This window comes from Apus apus, chromosome 1 (assembly GCF_020740795.1).
Source record: "Apus apus isolate bApuApu2 chromosome 1, bApuApu2.pri.cur, whole genome shotgun sequence".
Taxonomy (NCBI): domain Eukaryota; kingdom Metazoa; phylum Chordata; class Aves; order Apodiformes; family Apodidae; genus Apus; species Apus apus.
The window spans coordinates 148,307,443-148,328,544 of NC_067282.1; the positions used below are offsets into that span (position 1 = coordinate 148,307,443).

The 21,102-nt window shown below is 38.2% G+C and overlaps 1 protein-coding gene across 4 annotated transcripts; it reads left to right on the plus strand.

Moving 5' to 3' along the window:
• Positions 1-86: 86 nt before the first annotated feature.
• HCFC2 (host cell factor C2) lies at positions 87-20,438 on the plus strand. 4 transcript variants are annotated; one of them, XM_051625630.1, is made up of 16 exons: positions 93-259; positions 2,327-2,475; positions 2,839-2,999; positions 3,875-4,083; positions 4,583-4,667; positions 5,695-5,798; positions 7,040-7,228; positions 8,436-8,615; positions 9,026-9,129; positions 10,141-10,303; positions 11,287-11,487; positions 12,720-12,790; positions 14,014-14,151; positions 15,492-15,677; positions 16,127-16,412; positions 17,489-20,438. In XM_051625630.1, exons 1-16 carry the CDS (start codon positions 94-96, stop codon positions 17,512-17,514), a joined length of 2,418 nt encoding a protein of 805 aa, XP_051481590.1. In that variant the 5' UTR covers position 93; the 3' UTR covers positions 17,515-20,438. The 4 variants fall into 4 exon arrangements, with proteins under 4 accessions (XP_051481588.1, XP_051481590.1, XP_051481596.1 ...); XM_051625628.1 differs by having other exon boundaries at positions 87-259; positions 16,127-20,438; XM_051625636.1 differs by having other exon boundaries at positions 5,695-5,768; positions 16,127-20,438.
• The last annotated feature ends 664 nt before the right edge of the window (positions 20,439-21,102 follow it).

Consider the following 21,102-nt stretch of genomic DNA (forward strand, 5'->3'; position numbering starts at 1 on the left):
GGGGGAAACCGCCCCACCGCCGTCACGTGACCCGCGGCGCCCGCCGCCACCGCCCGCCCCGGCCGCGCGGCGCATTGTGGGAGCGGCGGTAAGATGGCGGCGGCCGCCGCTGGGCTGAGCTGGAGGCGGGTGTCTTCCTTCACCGGGCCGGTGCCGCGCTCCCGCCACGGGCACCGCGCGGTCGCCATCCGCGAGCTGGTCATTATCTTCGGGGGGGGCAACGAGGGCATCGCCGACGAGCTGCACGTCTACAACACCGGTGCGCGGGGCGGGGCGGCGGGCGCGGCCCGGCGCGGTGCGGTGCGGTGCGGGAGGGGGGGCCGGGAGGAGGCGGGGCCGGGCCGGGCCGGGCCGGGGGAGCCCGGGGCTGTCAGGCGGGGCGGCGGGGCTGTCCTGTCGCCGGGCGCCGGTCCTGTCGCCGTCGCGGCACCGGCCGCCCCGCGGCGGAGGGGTCGCCCCCGCAGGCCGGGCCTCCCGCCCTCCCCGGGGGGGGCTCCGCGGCGGCGGGCGGGCCGCCCCTGGCTGAAAAGCTGCCTGGAGCCGACGCGGGGCGAGGGATGGAGGGAGAAATACGCCCGAGCGAGGGGTCCCGCCGGGGCTGTGCGGCGCCCTGGCTGATGCGGGGGGGTTAATGCTCCTTTCTGGGGAAAAAGAAACCTGGAAGATCTCCTGCTGTGCTTCGGGTCTTTTCTGCTTTCCCAGCCCCTCGTCTTGGGGTGCAGTCTCCCCTGGCGGGTCTCGGCTGGCTGGCTGCTGGCTGGATTAGCCTCTTCGCGTGCCCAGCTCCCCCTTCTTCCCTCTGGCGGCGGCCCACGAGAGCTGCTGAACTGGCTGAAATAGAAGTCTTGGTCAGAAAAGTGAACATGTTGGCACTGGGAGCCTTTCCAAACAGGAAGCTGCCCGAGACCAGTCGTGAAAGATGAGATGCCTCGAGTAGTTACTGTACGGGATGCTGTGTGAGGCTAGAGGACTTGTGTGTGATCTCGGAGCTTGGGCTGAGACGGGAGAGTCAGTGAGGTGGCTGGTCCGTGCTTCTCAGTCAGCCCCTCCTGGCTGCGTGTGCAGCACTGTTCACTAGAAGCTTCTAATTTCGCCAAAAGTATGGAAGTGAGAGCATGCTAACTAGCCTTTTAACTTGCTAACTTTTAAGCCTCCAAAAATTATTCTTATGCCTCCCACCCCCTAAATACATATAAAAAAAGTGACTGTTTTTTTCTGGGTGTTTCGGAGGTAGAATCTGACAGCACAAACATATTTTGCAGGGTTTTGAAGTTTATTAAGAGGAAAATGGTTGCTGTTAGAGTTCTTCCAAGCAGATTTTTCCATGGTAGTTTAAAGTCCTGGTGTATTCAGTCACATTTTTTGGGGAAAAATAAAATAACCTTTCTGTTTTGCTGAGTAATCTAAATAAAGCTTTTAGGTAGTACAATTATACTGTCTTTCAGAACAGAGGTTCTGATGGGTACTCTTTGAGAGAATCTTAACGTCACTTCTATTTTTTTATTATTTTTCTTTCTGCCCAGACTTTCTGCTAAAGGTGTTTTCCCTTTTTGGTGGTGACAGAAAGGATCACAACTCAGTTGTTCCAGTTCCCAGATGGGTATTTGTCCCAAACTGACTCCTTTTTTTTTTTTTTTTTTTTTTTTTTTTTTTTTTTGAGCTGGCACACAGCAAGGACTTAACCCCCTGCAGCAGCATTCTCTGGAAGCTTTAATTTCACACTGTGTGTTCATCAAAAAAAACTTAGGAAAAAGGAGACAATCCCTCCTGTAACTCTTCCATACCAGAACAGTTTGAACACCAATATGCTGCTGCTGGATCAGGCAGTCTCAGTTGCTCTTTCAATGCAGTGCTCTGTAGATATTAATATTGGTCCCGGATCAGTGTAATTAGTTTTTCAATAGAGCTATTAAATCCAGGCAGGCTGCCATGCTGCTGTAGCTCTAGTAATTCTGTTTCTAGGGCTAGCTCCCTCTGAGTTAGCTTAGTTATCCGTTTTGTGTAGAACTGCACTTACATTCCTCATTAGCCATTTTTTTGGCAAGTCATTGCCAAAATCACATCTCTGGGTGACCCTTGGTAACTGACTTAGTTACAGTGACCTCATGTGCTCATTCACAGGTTGAGTAATATTGGTTTGATAGAGGTGTTTGTTTTTCTTCTTATTTTAAAAAAAAAAGTTTTAATTAAAGTAGGTCTTTGTGTTAAGCAAACAGGCTATTCACAGTTATCTACAGGTGAAAGGTCGTTCTTTAGAAAGCAGAGGTGTTGAAAAATATACTTCTCAGTGTTTGAAACATCTTCTTTTTTTTTTTTTTTTCTGTAGCTACAAATCAGTGGTTCCTTCCTGCCGTAAGGGGAGATATTCCTCCAGGCTGCGCAGCACATGGATTTGTTTGTGATGGTACCAGAATACTAGTTTTTGGAGGAATGGTCGAATATGGAAGATACAGTAATGATTTATATGAATTACAGGTAGGAAATGTATGAAGATTTTTCAGTTTACAGGACTACTTTATTTATCTGTTTATGAACAAACATATTTTATAGTACCAACTGCAGAAGAAAGATGAATTTTGCTGTGCTCCAGGAATAATAAGCTCTTAAAATAGCTTCTAAAGATGGAGAAAATCCAAATAACTTTGAAAAAGACACTACCATGTAGTCTAAATACAGTTTAAAATGTTTAGTGTTTTATGAAGGTTAGCTCCCTTTCAACATATATCCTTAGGAAAGCCCAACATTCCCTTAAAAATAAGTCAGAAAGTATATGAGCAAATTTGATTGACTATGACTATAAATTAAGGTATTTCTGAATATATATTTCTTGTTTTTAAGGCAAGTCGATGGCTTTGGAAAAAAGTAAAACCTCAAGCTCCTTCCACTGGATCACCACCTTGTCCTCGACTTGGCCACAGCTTTTCTTTATATGGTAACAAGTGCTATTTATTCGGTGGCCTGGCAAATGAAAGTGAGGATTCAAATAATAATGTTCCCAGGTATGCTGGTTTGATTTCAATTCAATGTCTTTAAAAATAAATTATTAGATACTACAACTTCGAAGAGAAACATTCTAGGGTGGCTGTTGTGTGTACCAAGTACTTGCAGTAGTATTATTTGTGCAGTGGAGGGGTTCCATGCTAAGAAGGTTAAGTATTTCTTCTGCTAATCCCACAATATGTAACACTGATTGACAGGTCTAGCACTTTTGGAGGAAAACCTGAGTAGACTGGTATTTTTCCTAGTACTTCAGATGATGTTTTTAAGAATGGCTTGTTTGTTAGAAGCAAAGTCTCATCAGTCATCAGGGAATTCATAGCTGAAGTTTCCCCTGTAATGCTGTGACACATTACTGTTTAGTGCAGTAAAAAAGAGGTATCTGGTGTGAATGGCAAGATTCAGAGATGGCTATCTAAAAATAACTTGCCAAAAGATGGAGCAACAAATGGCTAATTGTCTGTTGGCTAGCTTGAAGGCATCAGAAGATAAATTCTTTTCACCTTTGTTGCCTTAGAATTGGATAAATTAATTTCTAGTGTCCCATGTCGTGTATTTCTCACAACTTTGCAGTTTGTCCATATTTAGTAATTTCTGCTAAGAATGTTATTTACCAGTTTTGAATGTTTCTTTCATGTATTACAGTGTATCAAGTGATACAAAAGCGTGTTTCCTTAGAGGCAACAAGTTGGGATAGTTCTTTTTTTTCTTTTAAATCCATTTAGTTTTGGTACTGTCCAAAATGCTAACAAATGTTTTGGGATTTTAAAATCTTCCAAGACAGAAGTCTGTAACACTTGGAAGTGATCAGGGTTTAAAGCTCATTTGTAAGCTTGCTAATGAGCAAATTTTTCCTACGTTGTCAATGATATCTTAGATATTTAAATGATTTCTATGAACTGGAGCTGCAACACGGTTCTGGAGTTGTTGGCTGGAGTATTCCTGTGACCAAAGGGATCTTGCCATCTCCCCGAGAATCTCACACAGCCATCGTATACTGCAGAAAAGATTTAGGAAGTCCAAAGATTTATATTTTTGGAGGGATGTGTGGCTGTCGGCTGAATGATCTCTGGGAACTTGACATAGGTGAGTTGATTTGCCAGTAAAAGTCAGTGCAGGGGCCTCATTGGCTTAGAGGAAAAATTGCAGTATATAATGATTCATTGCATGATGTACAGATACTGTTGGGACTCACACCATAGTGTTAACCTTTTGTAATTTTTTAATTTAAATGTATACAGCACTGATTGCATATAGTGTCTTCACTGATTTTGGTTACACTACGAGATTGTTTCCTTAGAGACCATTAAAGACTGTCACTGTGATAGCCAAGTTAAATAACCATAATGAAACCGTAATGTATCTTTTTGATAAACTGATAAGCAATTTGTTTACTAGTATTTCCTGTGAATTTTAAAAGAAGCTTTAAATAATTTTTTTTTTTTGCACCTTCTTTCTTAAAGTGGCTATCTCAAAAAGCTGAAATTTAGTTTTATTGAATGTTGGAGGTATATTACATCCTAATTCCAGGTACTGAAATACACAGTGATAAGCTGCTTGAAGCTTTTTCTTTTTTTTCTTTTAGAAACCATGACCTGGTCAAGACCAGAAACTAAAGGGACAGTGCCACTTCCTCGCAGTCTCCATACAGCCAATGTAATAGGAAACAAGTATGTCTGTTGTTAAAAGCTCACCTCTAGAAAGGTACACTTAGTAGGAGAATGATGATGCTTATGCACTACTGCTCAGTATAAACCCTCAGCCTTGTAGAGAACTTTTCTGCTTCTGTTACCCTACCTCAGTGGAAATTAAAAAGTACTGTTTGTTAATTTAAGTATCACACAGTCAGTGTATCTGTATCTGCCCAACCCACAAGCAGCTTTTCAGGCTTCCTAATGCACCTGGGCTTCTTTCTGCATCCTGGGATGGTCTCAGCTGAACCTGAGCTGTCTTTGTTAGGAGTCAACTCTGTGTCTGTGACACAGTGAACTAGCTGCGCAAAGAAACTGCCCAAAGAGTAGAACTAATTCTAGGCAAAACCATTCCACATTTTGATGGGCCAATTTTTCTGTAGTCTGTTCCACATTACTTTGCTTTTTGGCAGATAGCATTGATAAAATTAACTTCTAAAAATGGATTTCAGTCCATTTTATATCAGTTTACAAGCTGGTGTGAAGAGAAAGAGGCAAGGGGGGGGAAAGAAGTGTGAAAGCTTTGTATCTTCTGATCCAAGAGCTTAGCTGTATGTTATTTATATAAAATGTAACCAGTTTGTAGCCTGCTTCATGTTTTTCAATTTTGATACCTGACTTATATACCAGTCTTCTCATTTTAAAATAGTTTATCAAGAGGTGTGCAGTAAAGGTTGTAGAAGTTCCATGTAAATGTGTGGTTTTTGCAGACTGTTGGCAGTTTGGTGTTTTGTAGAAAAGATACAGTATTAATCCAGGATGTTTGAGGAGTTTGGGGTGGGCTTTTTTAAATTGTTTTTTTAAATCAGTTAACTTACTAAAAATGTCAGAAGATACATGTGTGCAACAATGCTTTCTAAAGAGACTACACACTAAATCTGCTATAAACCAGAACTGAAAGCAGTGGAAATTTTCTGTTTTGTCCTAGTTTGAGAGAGCACATGCAGCAGATCTGGATGTTAATTGGCTTTTCTTTTTCCCTCTTCCCTCTTTTCCTCTATTTCAGAATGTATGTTTTTGGTGGATGGGTTCCACAGTCAGCAGGAGGTGAAATTTCTGCTCATGATGGTGAATGGAAATGTACTGGTTCATTTTCTTATCTTAATTTGGGTCAGTGTTTCTGCCTTTCTGGGAGTGGGCATTTTCAATTAATACTTTTCTAACAGAGTAGAGTAAGTATTTTTGAGACCACAAGAGAAGTTTTAGTGTACACAGTTGTAATCCTAGCTGACAAAAGAAAATGTCGGTGATTTTTTTATTGTTATTTTTATTTGAACATTCAGCAGGCTTGCTGATGCAAATCTTTGCTCATAGAACTTTAATGCTAAGTAACACAGGTAATCCTTCTTCATTTATAGTAGAACACAAGACAGATCCTGAAATTAGTGTTTTCTAAATGTGTTAGAAATGTTGTCCCAAAAGCGGGGTCCATTACCTGGTGTGGAAGAAGCCAATCCACACACAGAGCTAAGATACTTGCCTTAATATCCAGTTCTGCACAGAAGAGGGAACAGGGTGGTATTCCACAAAGCAAACTCAGCTTCCTGAAACACAAGTGCTACTTTTATACCCAAAAATGTGAAAAATAAATTTATCTCTAATTATATTCTATAATTCGCACACATGATTGGTTAACGAGTTCTTCACTTCCATTTAAAGTGGCAGTGCTCAAAAATGTCACTCGGAATGCTCAAAGAGCAGGGGGCTCTCTGTTGGTCCCTCTAGCCTATGGGTGGGTGTTTTAGCATGCTCACAGCACATTAATGTATTAATGATACATTAATATGGCAAATCTAATTACTCAGTGTTTTCTACCTAGTGCTCAAGGCCAGAACCAAGATAAGCTGTAGGGAGTGCTCCTTTCCATCCCTTTCATCTGTCTTGCAGGTGTCCTGTAGGCCTGTCTCAAGGGCAGGATGTAGACTACTTGGGATGTGTTTTTCTCTAATTGGGATCTGGTTTTCTCTAATTCTTTCTGTTTCACTGTTATGTAAGCTCTGGTTTTATTCTGCATGTCTCTTTTGGGTTTTTTTAATGTGATTTTTTTTCCCAAATATAATTTTTTTCCCCACAATTTTACTTATTTCAATTAATAACTGACATCAGTACTATCCCTGAATCTTGTATTTGCCTGAGAGAGACAACCAGAGGTCAGAATATTCACCCTCTATTAGTTGAATATATCTTGCAAACCTGCAACCTGCTTTTTGTAATATTGCAAATTTAAATGCAATTGTCTATAATAACAGTGATTTATTTTTGTTTTCTCTGAGCAGTTAAGTTTATTAACATCTGTATTACTTGTCTTGGAAAATGTCTAGAAACTAAATTTTTTGAGTTTCATTTACTAGATACCACAGAATGGATAGGTCTGATCTCAGATTGCCAGGAGGACAAAAGTAACTTGTTACCAGGGCCAAGAGCAGGACACTGTGCTGTAGCAGTTGGCACTCGTCTGTATATCTGGAGTGGTAGAGATGGTTACAGAAAAGCTTGGAACAATCAAGTTTGCTGCAAAGATCTTTGGTACCTTGATACTGGTGAGTCAGAAATAAATAAGAGACTTGTACTGTGTTCCATATTTTATTAATATGTGATGCTGGCATCACTGATGATCAAAATATCTAAAGTTGTAGCAAACTCAGAAGTTTATTTACATTTTAAAGCTTATTTAAATAAAACGTACTTCACTGTTGACTGTTTGAAGGCTACAGCTATAGCTTAAACTGAAGAAATTAGGAAGGCTTGTTTGAAGCTGCTGAAAGAACTTTGTGTCTCAATTCTGCATTGCATGCCATGGTCAGTAGATAGAAGGTACTAAGGAGTGTTTTACCTCAACTCAGGGCTCCTGCCCTCTCATCTTAGTGATCTGTTCTGCTGCTACTTACTCTTTTTTTACCAGCCCCCTCTTTCTCTTGGGATCATTGCTGCTGCTGCTTCCTCATCTCTTGGACTGCAGAAAGATACTGTTGAATCTGAGAAAGGACCAAATTGTTCCTGGGGCTGACGGCAATTCTGGAGCACTAATTACTCGTTAGTAGCTAGCTTGATGCAGGACATCAAAATAGTATTGGGAGAAAGGGAACTAGAATAGTACTTTTGGGAAGGAGTTGTTGCCTGCTGAAGTGGAAGCATGAGAATGATTATTGGAGATTGCGAAATATTTAGGATATTGGTTTTTTGTTTTGTTTTTATCCTCAGGAAGGTCAGAAGATGAAAAAGAGTAGCAGGGAAGGGATGTGCTTGAGCGTGAAGCCTAGTCAGGCATCAAGGCAAGTGAGAGGAACAGGTCATTGGCAGTGAATCGTGCCTAGGGAAAGCTCACTTCAGCTACAGCAACTGAGCAAAAAGCAAGCACAATCTTTTCTGAGTCATTACCAGGACTACTTAAAGCTTTAGGAGCCAAAGAGCTGTGTACAGCCTTTTAGGAGAGGAAGAGGATCTCTTACCTCTCTAATCCCCCTGATGATGTAAATACAACCCAAAGACTTATTGGCAGCAGCAGAGCCGTTAAAAAACAAAGAAAACATCAAAACTTCAGCATTTTGAACACTCTAGAGAATGACACTTTATAATTCTCTGACTTGAGTTGCCACGTTTGACAGCAGTTTCTTGTTGAATGTGGTATATATTGTACATAAGTGACAAAGGAGATACTGATTTTGCTTGCATTATATAAATATTTCTTAAATGGATCAAGGAGAGCAATTTCCAACATGCCATCTTTTTTTCATTGGTTTCTTTTAGAGAAACCTCCGGCACCATCACAGGTACAGCTGATTAGAGCTACAACCAACTCTTTTCAAGTGAAGTGGGATGAAGTACCTACAGTTGAAGGATATCTTCTTCAGTTACATGCTGACTCACCAGTGCCGTCAGTGGCTGGAATACCTGGTACTGGGGTTCCGGAGACATCGAGTTCACAAGGTAGTAGTCAGATCACATGACACTAATGTTTGTCAAAAGGTAGAGGATTGCATAAGTAATTAATACAAGTTAATAATAATGATTTTGAGAGAGAGACTCTACTTATTTGGATATATCCAAAATATGTGCGTCATAATTATGGAAAATTCATCTTTAACTTGTCTCTGTCAGTTTTGGCTAGCTATCTGAATATTAATATATTTGTAGAGTGCTGGAAATTATTTGAAAAATAAAAGAGTGAGAAAGGGATTTTAACCGATTGTTTGCCCATGTGGTTTCATTTTGGTCTTAGAACCAAGTCTTCCTTTAGGCAATTTTGGGTCTTCCTCTTGCTTTCTGAAATAGATTCCAACCAACATAATATTAAGTTTTATGTAACTGATTGGAATTTGCTTTTGTTTACCTGAAAGGTGGCTCTTCTCTACATCAAAGTCCTCAATCATTGCCTAATGTCCCTTATCCAGAAATGAAGGTGGATCATCCCAGCCAAACAAATAATGTCATTCCCAATAATGTAAGTGTAAACTGAAAAATGCCTTGGTGGCAAAGTAGCGTGGAAAGTGAAAGAACTGCCAAAAGATTTTCTCAGTTTTAAAAGTCCCTGCATACCTTTTAGGCCTTAGAAAAAGCACAAACTCAAACAAAACAAAAAAGGGCATCTGCTGAAGTAGTATCTGTTTTCGTACATCCTTCTTACTTTTCTGATTGAGAGACAGTCTTTAAAGTCCTCTTCCTGGTAATGCAGAATAGAAACTGCAACTGTATTGACTTCCAGAATGCTAACTGGGAGCCTGATGCCAGTAGAAATACTATCCATCCTCAAAATGTTGGTGAAATTAATGTGAGAGGAAGATGGATAAGGCATATTCCTTCTTTTTTAGTATTTTTATGCTAGTCTGCTTAGTTGTAGGTTCCTACTATAGTATAAACCCAGTTGTCTATTCTGGTGGTGCAGTTGTTCATGTTCCACTGTTTTAACAATTTAAAAGGGAGGAAAAAACTCTGGCTGAGTAATCACATTTTTAGAAATTTAGACCCTTTCTTAACTGTTTTAAGACCTCAGGTCGTTATGGGATCCGTAACGTATTCTTGTAAAAAACACATGTAGAAATACTGTGAATTTTACTAACAGTGGAAGTATGTTAGGTATGTGCCAGGAAAGCAAATGGTGAAAGTCTCTGTAATTGTGATTTTTTTTTTCCATCCTCTCAAGTATAGCCAGTGGAGTAAATGTGCATGTCAATGAAGTTGCCTGTAAGAATGTGAGCTTCTTCTCAGATAAAATGTAGTATGTGTCAGGGACACTTCTAAGTCAGCTTTGACTTTAAGTCTTTGATTAAAGACTTTGCTTAAATGGCTAAGATAAGGTGGATTGTGGTGTTGGTTTCTTGTTTCAATTTGAAGTGCTAGGGGGATTTGTTGTAGGATTTCTGTTTGGTTTTTTTGAGGAGGCATTTTCATACCATGTTTGCAACTGAAATTTCTGAACTTTGCAGTTGAACATTAACAAATATTGTTTTGTTAGGTCCAAGTTTCCCTTTCATCCAACTCATTATTAAAAGTAGAAGGAAAAGAAAAAGTCACAGCCTCTGAAAACAAGATTACTCAGGAGACTATGAAAACCCATGCAGATGAGACAGGATTCAAAGAATCAAATGCCTCTTCTCTTCTGCCTGTTTGTACTTCAAGTAAGATAACTATAGAATAAAAATTAATTAAAAAGTGAGAGTTAAAATTAATCTCATAAACATTAGGTTATTTCTGCCTTTCAATTTAACGTTATTTTAGAAGCCTTTGTAGTTTAAAAACAACCAACTTGTGCTAGTTGTTGCTGTACATATTTTTAGAAGATATGGGGAAAAATGAAATCTTAAGTTGTTTGAAGTGTTGCAAGGGACTCTATATTCATTGCTATGATGGCAGATGTGTCTCTTTAAACATAAATAGCCCTTTTAACATCAAAGAACAGACTGACAGGACCAGATAAACTTTACAACATTAAGGTGATAGTAACTCCAGGCTCTCTTTGACAGTTTTTCTTCATTAGTAGAGAAAAGCTATTTGCTGATGTAAAATTTTAGGCAAGGTAGAGAGGAGCATGTTTGTTTCTGATTGTAGAGGAAGTAGAATATGACTAGGCACTGATTCTGTGACACAGGCATTTCACTGAAATACTTTGAGTTCAGTGTGGTGAACGCAGGCTCAATCATCTGATCTGTTTCATGTAATTTACAGGTAGTTAGATTTTAATTTACTTCACAGTGTAATTTAAGTGTTTCTCACTTAGCACTGTGATCCACATAATAGACTCCCACAGTGGTTAATCTTAAATCGATTGCTACAAATCTGTGATACTGATTTGTGTAGATACTTTTTTTTTTGCTAATTAGTCCTTTTGTAACCAAATAGATATAGAATAGCAAGCTTCAAACAAATGAAATTGCTGGTTTAATGTAACTGTTTACATGTATCTATTTATGACTATGCAGACAAACTCTTAATAAGTTATATATCTAAAGAAAGCATTAGGAATGACTATAATCAGATCTATTCTAGCCTAAATCTGAGCTAAACTCTGTTTTTTTCTGAAACTAAAGCCATTAGATCAAGTCCAGATTTGTTAGGTGTTATCAATATTGAGTTCTGGTTAATTTTTTTTTTTTCTTCTAAGGTTCTCAGACTTCAGCAAATGTAGGTGAATTACATGACTTGGACAAACGAACTGTAAATCCTGATGCTTCTGTATCCAGTACTGTCTCCAGCACGCAAACTATGGTAACCCAGCAGGCTGTTAAAACTGAATCATCAAGTACAAATGGGGCAGTTGTTAAAGATGAAACTTCACTAACAACATTCAATTCAAAATCTGAAGGTTTGAAATGTGTTTCACATACTGTATTTTGAGCTATTTATATCTAAGGCCATCAGAGTTTCTCCTAGTGTGGTGGGATTCCCATCTTGTACTAGTACCTGGGGTTGAGATGGGGCTTTGGGAATTGAAAACCTTGGGTAGCCTGGATGATTTCTGCTATGATTTAAACATCTTTTTAAATCAGGGTATTATTTTTATATATGCGTAAACACTTTATTTCCTCTAAGTTGAGAGTCCTTTAAATCTTCATTTATGCAAAGGCCCATTTTCCAAACAGCAGTAGCAGCCCCTTTTGGTGCCCATAGCACATTTGCTTTCATTCAGTGATTGTCCGCTTATTTAGGCTTCAGGTAAAGACTACAGATAGTAACCTTGGATGGTTTTGATTTTAAACAATTGACCTGTGTAACAAATACATCCAGTTCATGAGGCTAGCTCACCACTTGTCAAATGTGGTGACCTCTTGACAGTCTGCTTGACATAGCTGAAATAAGCAGCAAAGCAGAAACCAAACATCCTGATATTTTTTTCAAGTTTTGTCTTTCATCCATACCAACAGGCTGTGCTTGCTAGTGTTTTGAGTGTTAACTGAGAAACTGTGTTTTTTTATGGATGCTGTGTGAGTAGTGTAGTTTTTACCAAACAGTATTGTATTTAAAAAGCAAAGCCCTGAAACACAAGTATAGAATACCAATATCCCCTTGTGTTGCTCATGTGCTTAGTGCTTTAATGTCTTTTTTTTTTTTTTTCAAGATTCCATTTAGAATTTACTAAATGTTCTTTCCCCATTTGTTAGGATTTTTTAAAGATTAACTGCTTAAGTTCAGACTGTATTAATGTCAGAAAGAATGCATTCAAATTAAGATTTCATGCTTAGACTATTCATATAATGTCATCAATATGTGCCTCAATCTGGTATTTAGATTATTAGTTCACAAATATTTTATACTGATTTCATAATTCTGACACTTTTTAGTATTTTCTGAGTCCTGCCTTCTATCTGTCTTGTCTGTAGCAGCCTGCAATGCCAGGCTCTTCCAATTGTTCTTTGGATATCATGCAGACCAAAATTAGTTGTGTTATAAATAGAACTGCATGCAAGAGAAGTCTGAGACATGCTCTTGCAACAAATACTTGTAAATGGCTATTGAGGTCAACTTTCATACACTGTGGACTTTATGTTAAATTTTTCATGTCACTTAAGCTTTTTAAACACAACTTTTTGTTTCTAGCTGCTGAAACTGCTTGTGTTATGCCCTCAACAAGGGTCAGTATCGGACAGACAAATGATCCACATTCCTCTGTAAGTCTGAAAAAGTATGATCAAATTGCTGTATTTATTCTTCTGTTTATTAGTTGTGAGGGCTTTTCTGTTTTCCTTTAATTATCTCTCTGAAAGAAAAGCAATGTATATTTAGGGCTTGAAGTGAATAGTACAGTGGTAAACATTTCTGTTGTAAAACTAGTGGCATTTTTGTGGGTTTGACTTGAGACTAAGTAGCAGTTGTGTATCTGGGAGGAGATCCAAGTATGTGTTTCAGCTGTTGAATCATTTTACAGACTGGCACACTGGAATGGTCTCTGCTGCATGATGTGCAAATGTAATGTTTTTTCTGAGTTTAAAATGAAGTATATTTTAGATCACACTAGTGTTAGCTGCTGATCTACAGGTTTGAAACGTAACTAAACTGACATCTTGATGTTTTTCCCTAGAGGAGATGGGGACTGACTATGCAAGCTGTAAATACTGCCTGAAAAAGTAAATGCTTCCTATTTCACCTGCTTACAACTTAATACACAAAACCAAGGTGCCATTGTTGCCTCCAAAAGAGAGGAGCTAAGGATGGGAAGACGCAGCTTTTACTAAAGGGTTGGGGTGCTTTTGCCAATAGCAGCTGCCACTCCTTCCCCTTTTCCACGCTAGCAGGATCATGGCCTGTCAGTGCTGGTCACAGACTGTGCAAGCGCCCTCTGTGGTGCCTGAAGACAAGCAAGAAAGATGGTTTGTCTTTCTGGGTCAGTCAGGAATAGTTGCCTTACCCTCCACCAGCCTTGCCCCCTGCCACAGCAGAGGCCCTGTTCTCAACTGCAGGCGAGTTCAGCAGCAGCTTGAAAGTTAATGTGTTTGGGGCTGAGGTATAGCTGAATCACAGGTAGAGCTACTGATGTTGGACCAGGTTGTGAAACTTCTTGAACTCTGGTTGAAATGAACTCAAAACTACATGCTGCTACAGACACCTAGTTCTACAGCTTTAAACTTCCCCTCCTTGTTTAAACTAGAATGTCAGAGGTGATATCCCAACTGTTTATTTTTTTATTTTCTTGAATGATGGACTGTGTCTAAATCAATGTCTAAGAACCAATTCGTTTTGAACAGTATTTTAATAATACATGCATATTCCTTTGAAGTGTAAGAAAGTAACATTGGCATGAAAGGGGGTTGTCTCTTACATATAATAGTCTTAACATTTTTTTTACATTATATTGAAGTATGTGTTGTCTACATGACGTGTTTTCAAATACTAGAAAACTCCACAAAGACCAATGGCACCAGTGAAAACAAGAGACCGGCAGTGGTATGATGTTGGAATTTTTAAGAACAACAGTGCTGTGGTTAGCCAGTTCTACTTACTGCCAGAGGAAATGCTGAGCCTCTCTAACAAGGTAGCTCCTAGTTCTCCTCTGTTACACTCGCACATGTCCACTTTGTAATCTGTTGCTCATATGATTTACAAAATGTGGGATTTTCTGATACTGTAGCAGGATCCGGTGCTTCTAGTTTTGTATTTTCTGACCATGTAGTTCCTCCTCTGTCTTGCTCACACTTTTTTACAGTTTCCTAAATCAGATTAATTATCTTCTGCTGTTCTTGTATGAAAATACAGAATGTCTTATGATTGCTAATTCTTCATATAGTTACATTTCTAGCCTTAGGAAAGGATTTTAAACATGCTGAACTTTCAGACCAGTAAAAAGTCTTTAAAAAAACCCCAACTTTTTCATGTTACTTCAGTACAGCATTCAAATGCTTTGATAACAGTTTCGTATCTGTTTCCAGAAGCTTTGCTTGCGTATTGTTAAATATACTAATAAGACATAGGCTAGGCTGTTTAAAAATACTAGGTATGGAACTGTAATGAATTTTATTATTTTTTTTTTCTGTAACTTCACATTGTTGCACACGTGAGTTAATTTATGAAAATGCTGTATATGCAAAACTTGAAAGAATCTTACGGTTTTGATGCTGAAAGTGTAAATTAGTAATGTCCAAGCAAACTAAAAATACGGGAATATGTTTTCTTGACACAGAAACAAAAGAAAAGAAGATTTGCAAAGAAAGCACTTCACTATAAATACTGCACAGCTTAGTTTTCAAGAGCATAGTACATTTTACAGTGTTCACATTTACTGTGATTTCTTATACATTATTCAGAAGGAAGATAGTTCCATTGGAAGTTTCAAGGATGCATCAATGAATATTTTAAACATGGAAGTAGAGTAGCACATAGTGTTTCAGAAGCCTATTTGTTACCAAGTTACAGTGCCTTTCTTTAAAAACATTTTCATTACCTGCTCATCAAATTGAAACTCCTAACTATAGAAATAACTGGTTTTGAAAGAAAAATATTTTTTTGGGACAGAAGAGTATGCTAATTGCATCATAAGCTATGCAGTTGGAAATGCTGCTTTACTTTTAGTTCCCTAGTAAAAATGACCAAGAGGTGCAGTTTCATTTATATGGCTGAAAAACTGGGGTTTTTGCTTAGAGATGTAGTCTCAGGTTGCTTCTTAGATGACCTGCTTTGAGGTGAGCTAATGCCTCATTTAGAACCTTTTTGTAAATTTTGATTTAAGTACAAAAGTGTTAGATCAATTCTTAGTTAAAATTAAACTTTAGTTAAAATTAAACTTAATCTCAGTTTATCACTGCCCACTTTATATTTTTTAGGCTAATTGTTTTCAGAAATTTCTAAAAATTAACACAAATGTTGCTTGATTTTCAGACGGAAAGTGCAGATGTACCAGACTACAGGTTACTTAAGAAACAGGATCTTTTTCCAGGCACAGTGTATAGGTTCAGAGTTGCTGCAATTAATGGATGTGGTGTTGGACCTTTCAGTAAAGTCAGTGAATTCAAAACTTGCATTCCAGGTTTTCCTGGAGCTCCTTCAACAGTCAAAATCACCAAGGTGAGAAATACAAGCAATTGTAGTTCTGTTGGATAAAATTCCCTTCTCAAGCTTAGTCTCAGAACTATTGGTTTTGGTTGGTTTGTTGTTGGGGTTTTTTTCCGAGTTAAATTTTTAATATAAAAGAGTATCAAATGCTTAATTGGTTAATGCTACTCAATGTAATATTCTTTAAGAACAACAAATTATTTTAAGACTTACTGACCATGTTACAAGGTACACATTTTACTCCATCATCTGATAGTTTCCCCATGATTTTCTCTTTCTGCATCCGTGAATCTGCAAGGCTTTACCATGCTTTTTAAAAAAAAGTCAACAGACACATCTTCACCTCCAAAGAGTGATAATGTTAGGCTAGAGTTTTCAGATGTTCTTTAGAACATCTGGGTTTGGTTGTGGTTTTTTATATATTTTATATATGTATATGTATTTTCTCCCTTTTTCTTCAGAGTGTAGACTGTATTCATCTTTCTTGGGAGCCTCCTGCTTCACCCTCTGGGAATATTTTAGAATATTCTGCCTACTTAGCGATCCGTTCCACGCAATTGCAGGAAAATCCAAGTCAGCTTGTCTTTATGAGAATATACTGTGGTCTTAAAACATCATGTATAGTGACTGCTGCCCAGCTTTCTAATGCCCATGTTGATTACACTTCCCGACCTGCAATAGTGTTCAGAATCTCTGCAAAGAATGAGAGAGGGTATGGACCAGCCACACAAGTTCGATGGCTTCAAGGTAAAGTCAATGTTGGGTGCAGCATTTAAATGGCTGGTAGATGTGGCTGAGAAGATGGCATGGATCTATGTCTCTGGAACCAGTGCTTTTCTTAGCAGTGCATGTGACATTCTTGAAATGTAATTTTGTTCCTTACAGAAGTTTTAAGACTATTTAGTTGTTGAATTTGACATAACGTTTTACAAAAATTGTTATATTTGTTCACAAAGACAAGCAAGTACCAAAATGTTGATTTTTAAGTCTTACCCAGTCCCTCAAATACTGAAAGCCAGGTAAGTTTCTGATTTCTCTGGGCTTCACTTCAGCTCAAATTTTTTTCATTCCAGTAAGGAATCCAGCAACATGCACGGGTGTAATCAGGTTTTTTTTCAATCTTTTCCCCTTCTTATTAGAAAAAAATTTCTTAAGGTGACATAAGGTGTGTTTTTGTGATGCATATACACTTTGAAGTCTGTATTAGCATCAGAAACAGTTTTGATCCCTTATCCCTGCACTTGAATTTGTACAGGTTCATGAGGAGTTGAGGTTGGGAATGGATCCACTGAAAATAAAGACTGGGTTTAGGCTGATCAGTTCTGGCTCACCTTTTAAGTAAGCTGATCCAGAGGCTCAAAACAAGAAGTTTTGCTGGCTTCTCCCCTCCTCTCACTCCTTCCCCCTTCTGGCCTAGCTTTCTACTAGTTCAGAGCTGGCTTCTGTGAGCATGGAGGAAGGTTAGGAAGGGCAGAGCAAAGGAGTGTGCCCACCCCCTTTAGGAGCAATGTACCCTTGTGTCACTTTTCGCTGACCTCTGAGCTTGTGGGCTGTGATCCACAAGGTGTGATTGAAAAACTGTTGAGTAGTACAGCACTGCTGGTTTTTTGACATGTGTTTTCCTAAGATGCAGAGCAACAATGGATAAGTTGTCTTCTGTGATGTTTAGTATTCTGCTACTATTTTAACTCTTTAATTGGTGAGGGTTTTGACTGTCATTTGTGTGCCAGAACACTCCAACAATAGTTGTTTGAAAGTATTTAACCATGTACCCGTTGTGAAATTATGAAGCATTTTAACCATGTCTCCCTTCTTTTTTGCAGATATGAAAACATCAAGCTCAAAGTAGAAACAACATATAAATCTCAAGTGTCGAATGTAGTGTTTAATGTAACTCTTGTACTATTTGTAAATGCTACAAATATTTTATTTTTGCATTGTTTTTATCTTTAAAAATATATAACCTTTTTTACGTTTGAAACATGAGCGTTATACAGCCTTGCTCAGGTATGAGTACCATATAGAAACTATATTGAAGATGGTGGGGAGGAGGACCCTATGCTATCCAGTAGCTCTTTTTTGGTAGTGATAGATAAATTGTAAAAAGAGACACAGTTTCAAACTAAAAACAAATAAATGATTGGCACATGCAGTAGTATTTGAGGTAGAGTTCCCATGATTGCTCCAGATCTTGCATAGATAATTAATGAGATTTGGTATATCAGCAAATTCTGTTTGGTTTCAGTTCATTTTACCACATTCTTCATTCTGGTGCCTGAGTACAAGGCGAAAATTTCCAGTTATTATATAGTAACTTAAAATGTATAATATTTTAATATATAATTTTTTTGTAAAGAAACGATTTTTCTACTATTTGTAACAAATATCTTAATCTTGAAAGATATCCCCTGAAGATTTAAAAGGAAAAAGATAAACTTAGCCATTGCTCTTATTAAAAAAAAACAAACGTAAATTTGTTGTAAATGCACTACTAATATTTAGAATTATCCTTTTGTAGTTGTACAAATCTTAAACTTGTAAATACCAATGTTTACAAGAGACCTTTCTGGTCTTGTGTTAAAACTTCCATGAGATTCATTCTCTTTTTTTAAATCCATATGCTTTGCTTTTAGCATATGCTTGCTTTTTGCACTAATAATAACTTACCTCATTCCTGTGTTTGTAATCACTTGTGTTGCTTCCATAATGTTTCTGTAAAACTTCAATCTGAAAATTTTAACCAAAGTTTAGGATACATGGTAAGCAATTTTGCACATGTTATATGGCAACCTTCAACATATTTATTCCAGTTAATCTTCTTAAGTGCTTGTTTGCTTTACCAGTATATTCTACCAATCAAGTTCAGTATCTCCCTTTTACTATGCATCATTTTACATTAACTAGCTAGCTGATAAATTCAACAAGCATTACTTCTAGGAATAGGTTGATCCATTCCTATGCTAAAAGAAAAAAAAATTGTTCACAGTAGTGAAATAAAGGTAAACATTTCAAATGCTATTTATGTATCTATATATAAACCTATGTTTACCAAAGTGTAGAGGAAAATGGCTGAGTTGGACAAGGTCACTAGGTAAACAGATTGAGGCACCTAAATAAGATTTATTTTAAAATAAAATCTAAATTATTTACTGTGCAACAAAGTTTAAACTTTGCACTTTAATTTTGCTCCAAATGCCAAAAGACTATAAATCAAGGTAGAATTTCTTGCCTCTGCTGGTTAAATTTGTCTTAAGAGTGTTTGTAAATATATAAACTAAAAGAAATAATTGTGCCTGGTTTGGTGGGAGAAGTATCGCTAAAATATGAAGAGACTTAACAGCTCAGATATCCCAGAGTGGATTTAATGGCCAAGGTTTAGCTACCCTGAAAATCAGGGTTGTAATGGAAGTGCTGATACAGCCTTAATTATCGCAACACATCACATGCTATATTAGCATATAGAAAGTGCTGGGGACCATGCATTGCTGCAGTGGTGTTAACTGTGGCACGGGAGTAATACATGTGGTTTTACTCCAGAGAAAAATCCTGTGTTGATGACAATGACAGATATCCCAGATTCACTTTAAAACAGTGTCTATAGTACGAATGTATAGGACTTTTCCTGAAGTTACCTGGCTTTAAAATATTTGTGTTTGAATGGTCCATTTCATCAGGTATGATCTCACTGCCAATACTGTCTGATAACTAAAATGCCGTACACATGAGCCGTTTAACTAGAAGAATAGAACTTGGTTTTTCTTATTAGTACTGTGAAGAAGCCCTTAGAGAAAACACTTGTGGCTTTGATTTTGTTGGTCGATAGCTGTGATTGTAGAGTTGTTATTTAAGAATAAAATCTGTTGGGTATGTCTGGGTGGAATTTTTTTGCACTTGGTTTCACATGCTTTGCACAATTTCTTTTCCAGTGAGTATGTCACACGTACCAAAGGGTAAAACTGTGGCATTTTCAATGAAAGTATAATTTCCTTGTAAGTGTGCTTTCTTCAGCTGACTTGACACCAGATGTCACTTTCTCTTCTTTGTCCAAGTTGGGTGATGTGGAATAGTGATCATATGCAAATCTTCAGTTCCTCACAGTTTTACTTTAAAATGAAATTGTGGTACACGCTGTAAAATACACTTTGTGGTCTGTTTTTAGAACTGTATTTATAATGCCTAAATCCCACCTGTTTGCCTATCAACTAGATACCGGACAAGTACCGATTGTTCAATTATAAATTAGTTTGCAAGTCTGTTGACATCAGCACTTTGAGAATCTGTGTTATCCATTTATTTCATATATTGCTAAGGGACATGTAACAGAAGCTGAAATTTATTGGATGACAGTATCCATATTGTAGAAATGTCTAGGTTTACTGAACTCCTTAGGGAAGCTGTGACTGTGTAAGTGTAGGACAGTCATGCCAGTTCTGGCAGACACTGTTACAGCTTCACCTTAAGAATGTCCTTGTGAAAATGGAAATGAACAATAACCTACACTCTGTGTTTTCCAAGTAATTATAGCAATATCTTTTGAATGTAGTTTGGAGTAGAGCACATGATCATGCCATAAACTGAAGATATAATAAGTATTACTGTTGTTATCTGATATTTCAGGATAGCGGATTTGACGTGAACTTAGTCTTATGGCCTGTTACTTAATGACCTCTACAAGGAAACTGACATTTTGTACAATTCAAGTTGATCAGTCTTATTTTGAAGCATTGTTTGTTCTTTGTAATAAAGTGATTGTCCTATCAAAAGCATTGTAAACACTGAAGTGTACGTCTGTTTTTTTAAAGGTGTACGTGTACAAACTTCCCATTTCTGCCCTTCTTTAGAAGAGGGGATGATTCAGAGAAAAGCGTGAGTATATTTGTCTTGGGGGGAAGAGGGTTTCATGATAAGCATTGTAATACTGAGTATTACTCTTTCATAAAAAATAATTCCCAAGTTACTTCTTGGTTGCCTCGTGGGTTTTTTTGTTAATTGATGTTCCCCAGTTCCACCACCACCACCTTCCTCTGCAATTGCTGAACTCTCACCCTTACTCTGCCCTCTTCCATGCTGTTGTGCCATGCAGCTTGCTGGCTGCAGCCTCCAAAATGTTGAAATGACTTCCCCTGTCTGTACTGCAGTTATGTTGTGGGTGTTCAAAATGAGTGGCGAGGAGCTTAGTATTGCTTTGTTGCAGTTTGCTGGAAGGACGGGGTACGAGCGAGCGCTTCCCGTGCTCAGAAGGCTTCTAGTAAGGATATGGATTGTGCGTGTGTCCAGTTCTGCTCAAACTGTCACAGTCTTATGGCAAGGTGCTAAATTTTTATGGCAGTTGCCTATGGGGAACTCCTGGGGAAATAAGTAATACATGTTTCTAGAGGCAGGGGAGCAGAGAAGAGCACATGAACTGAAAGTTCTACAGAATTGTTTCTAGACCTTT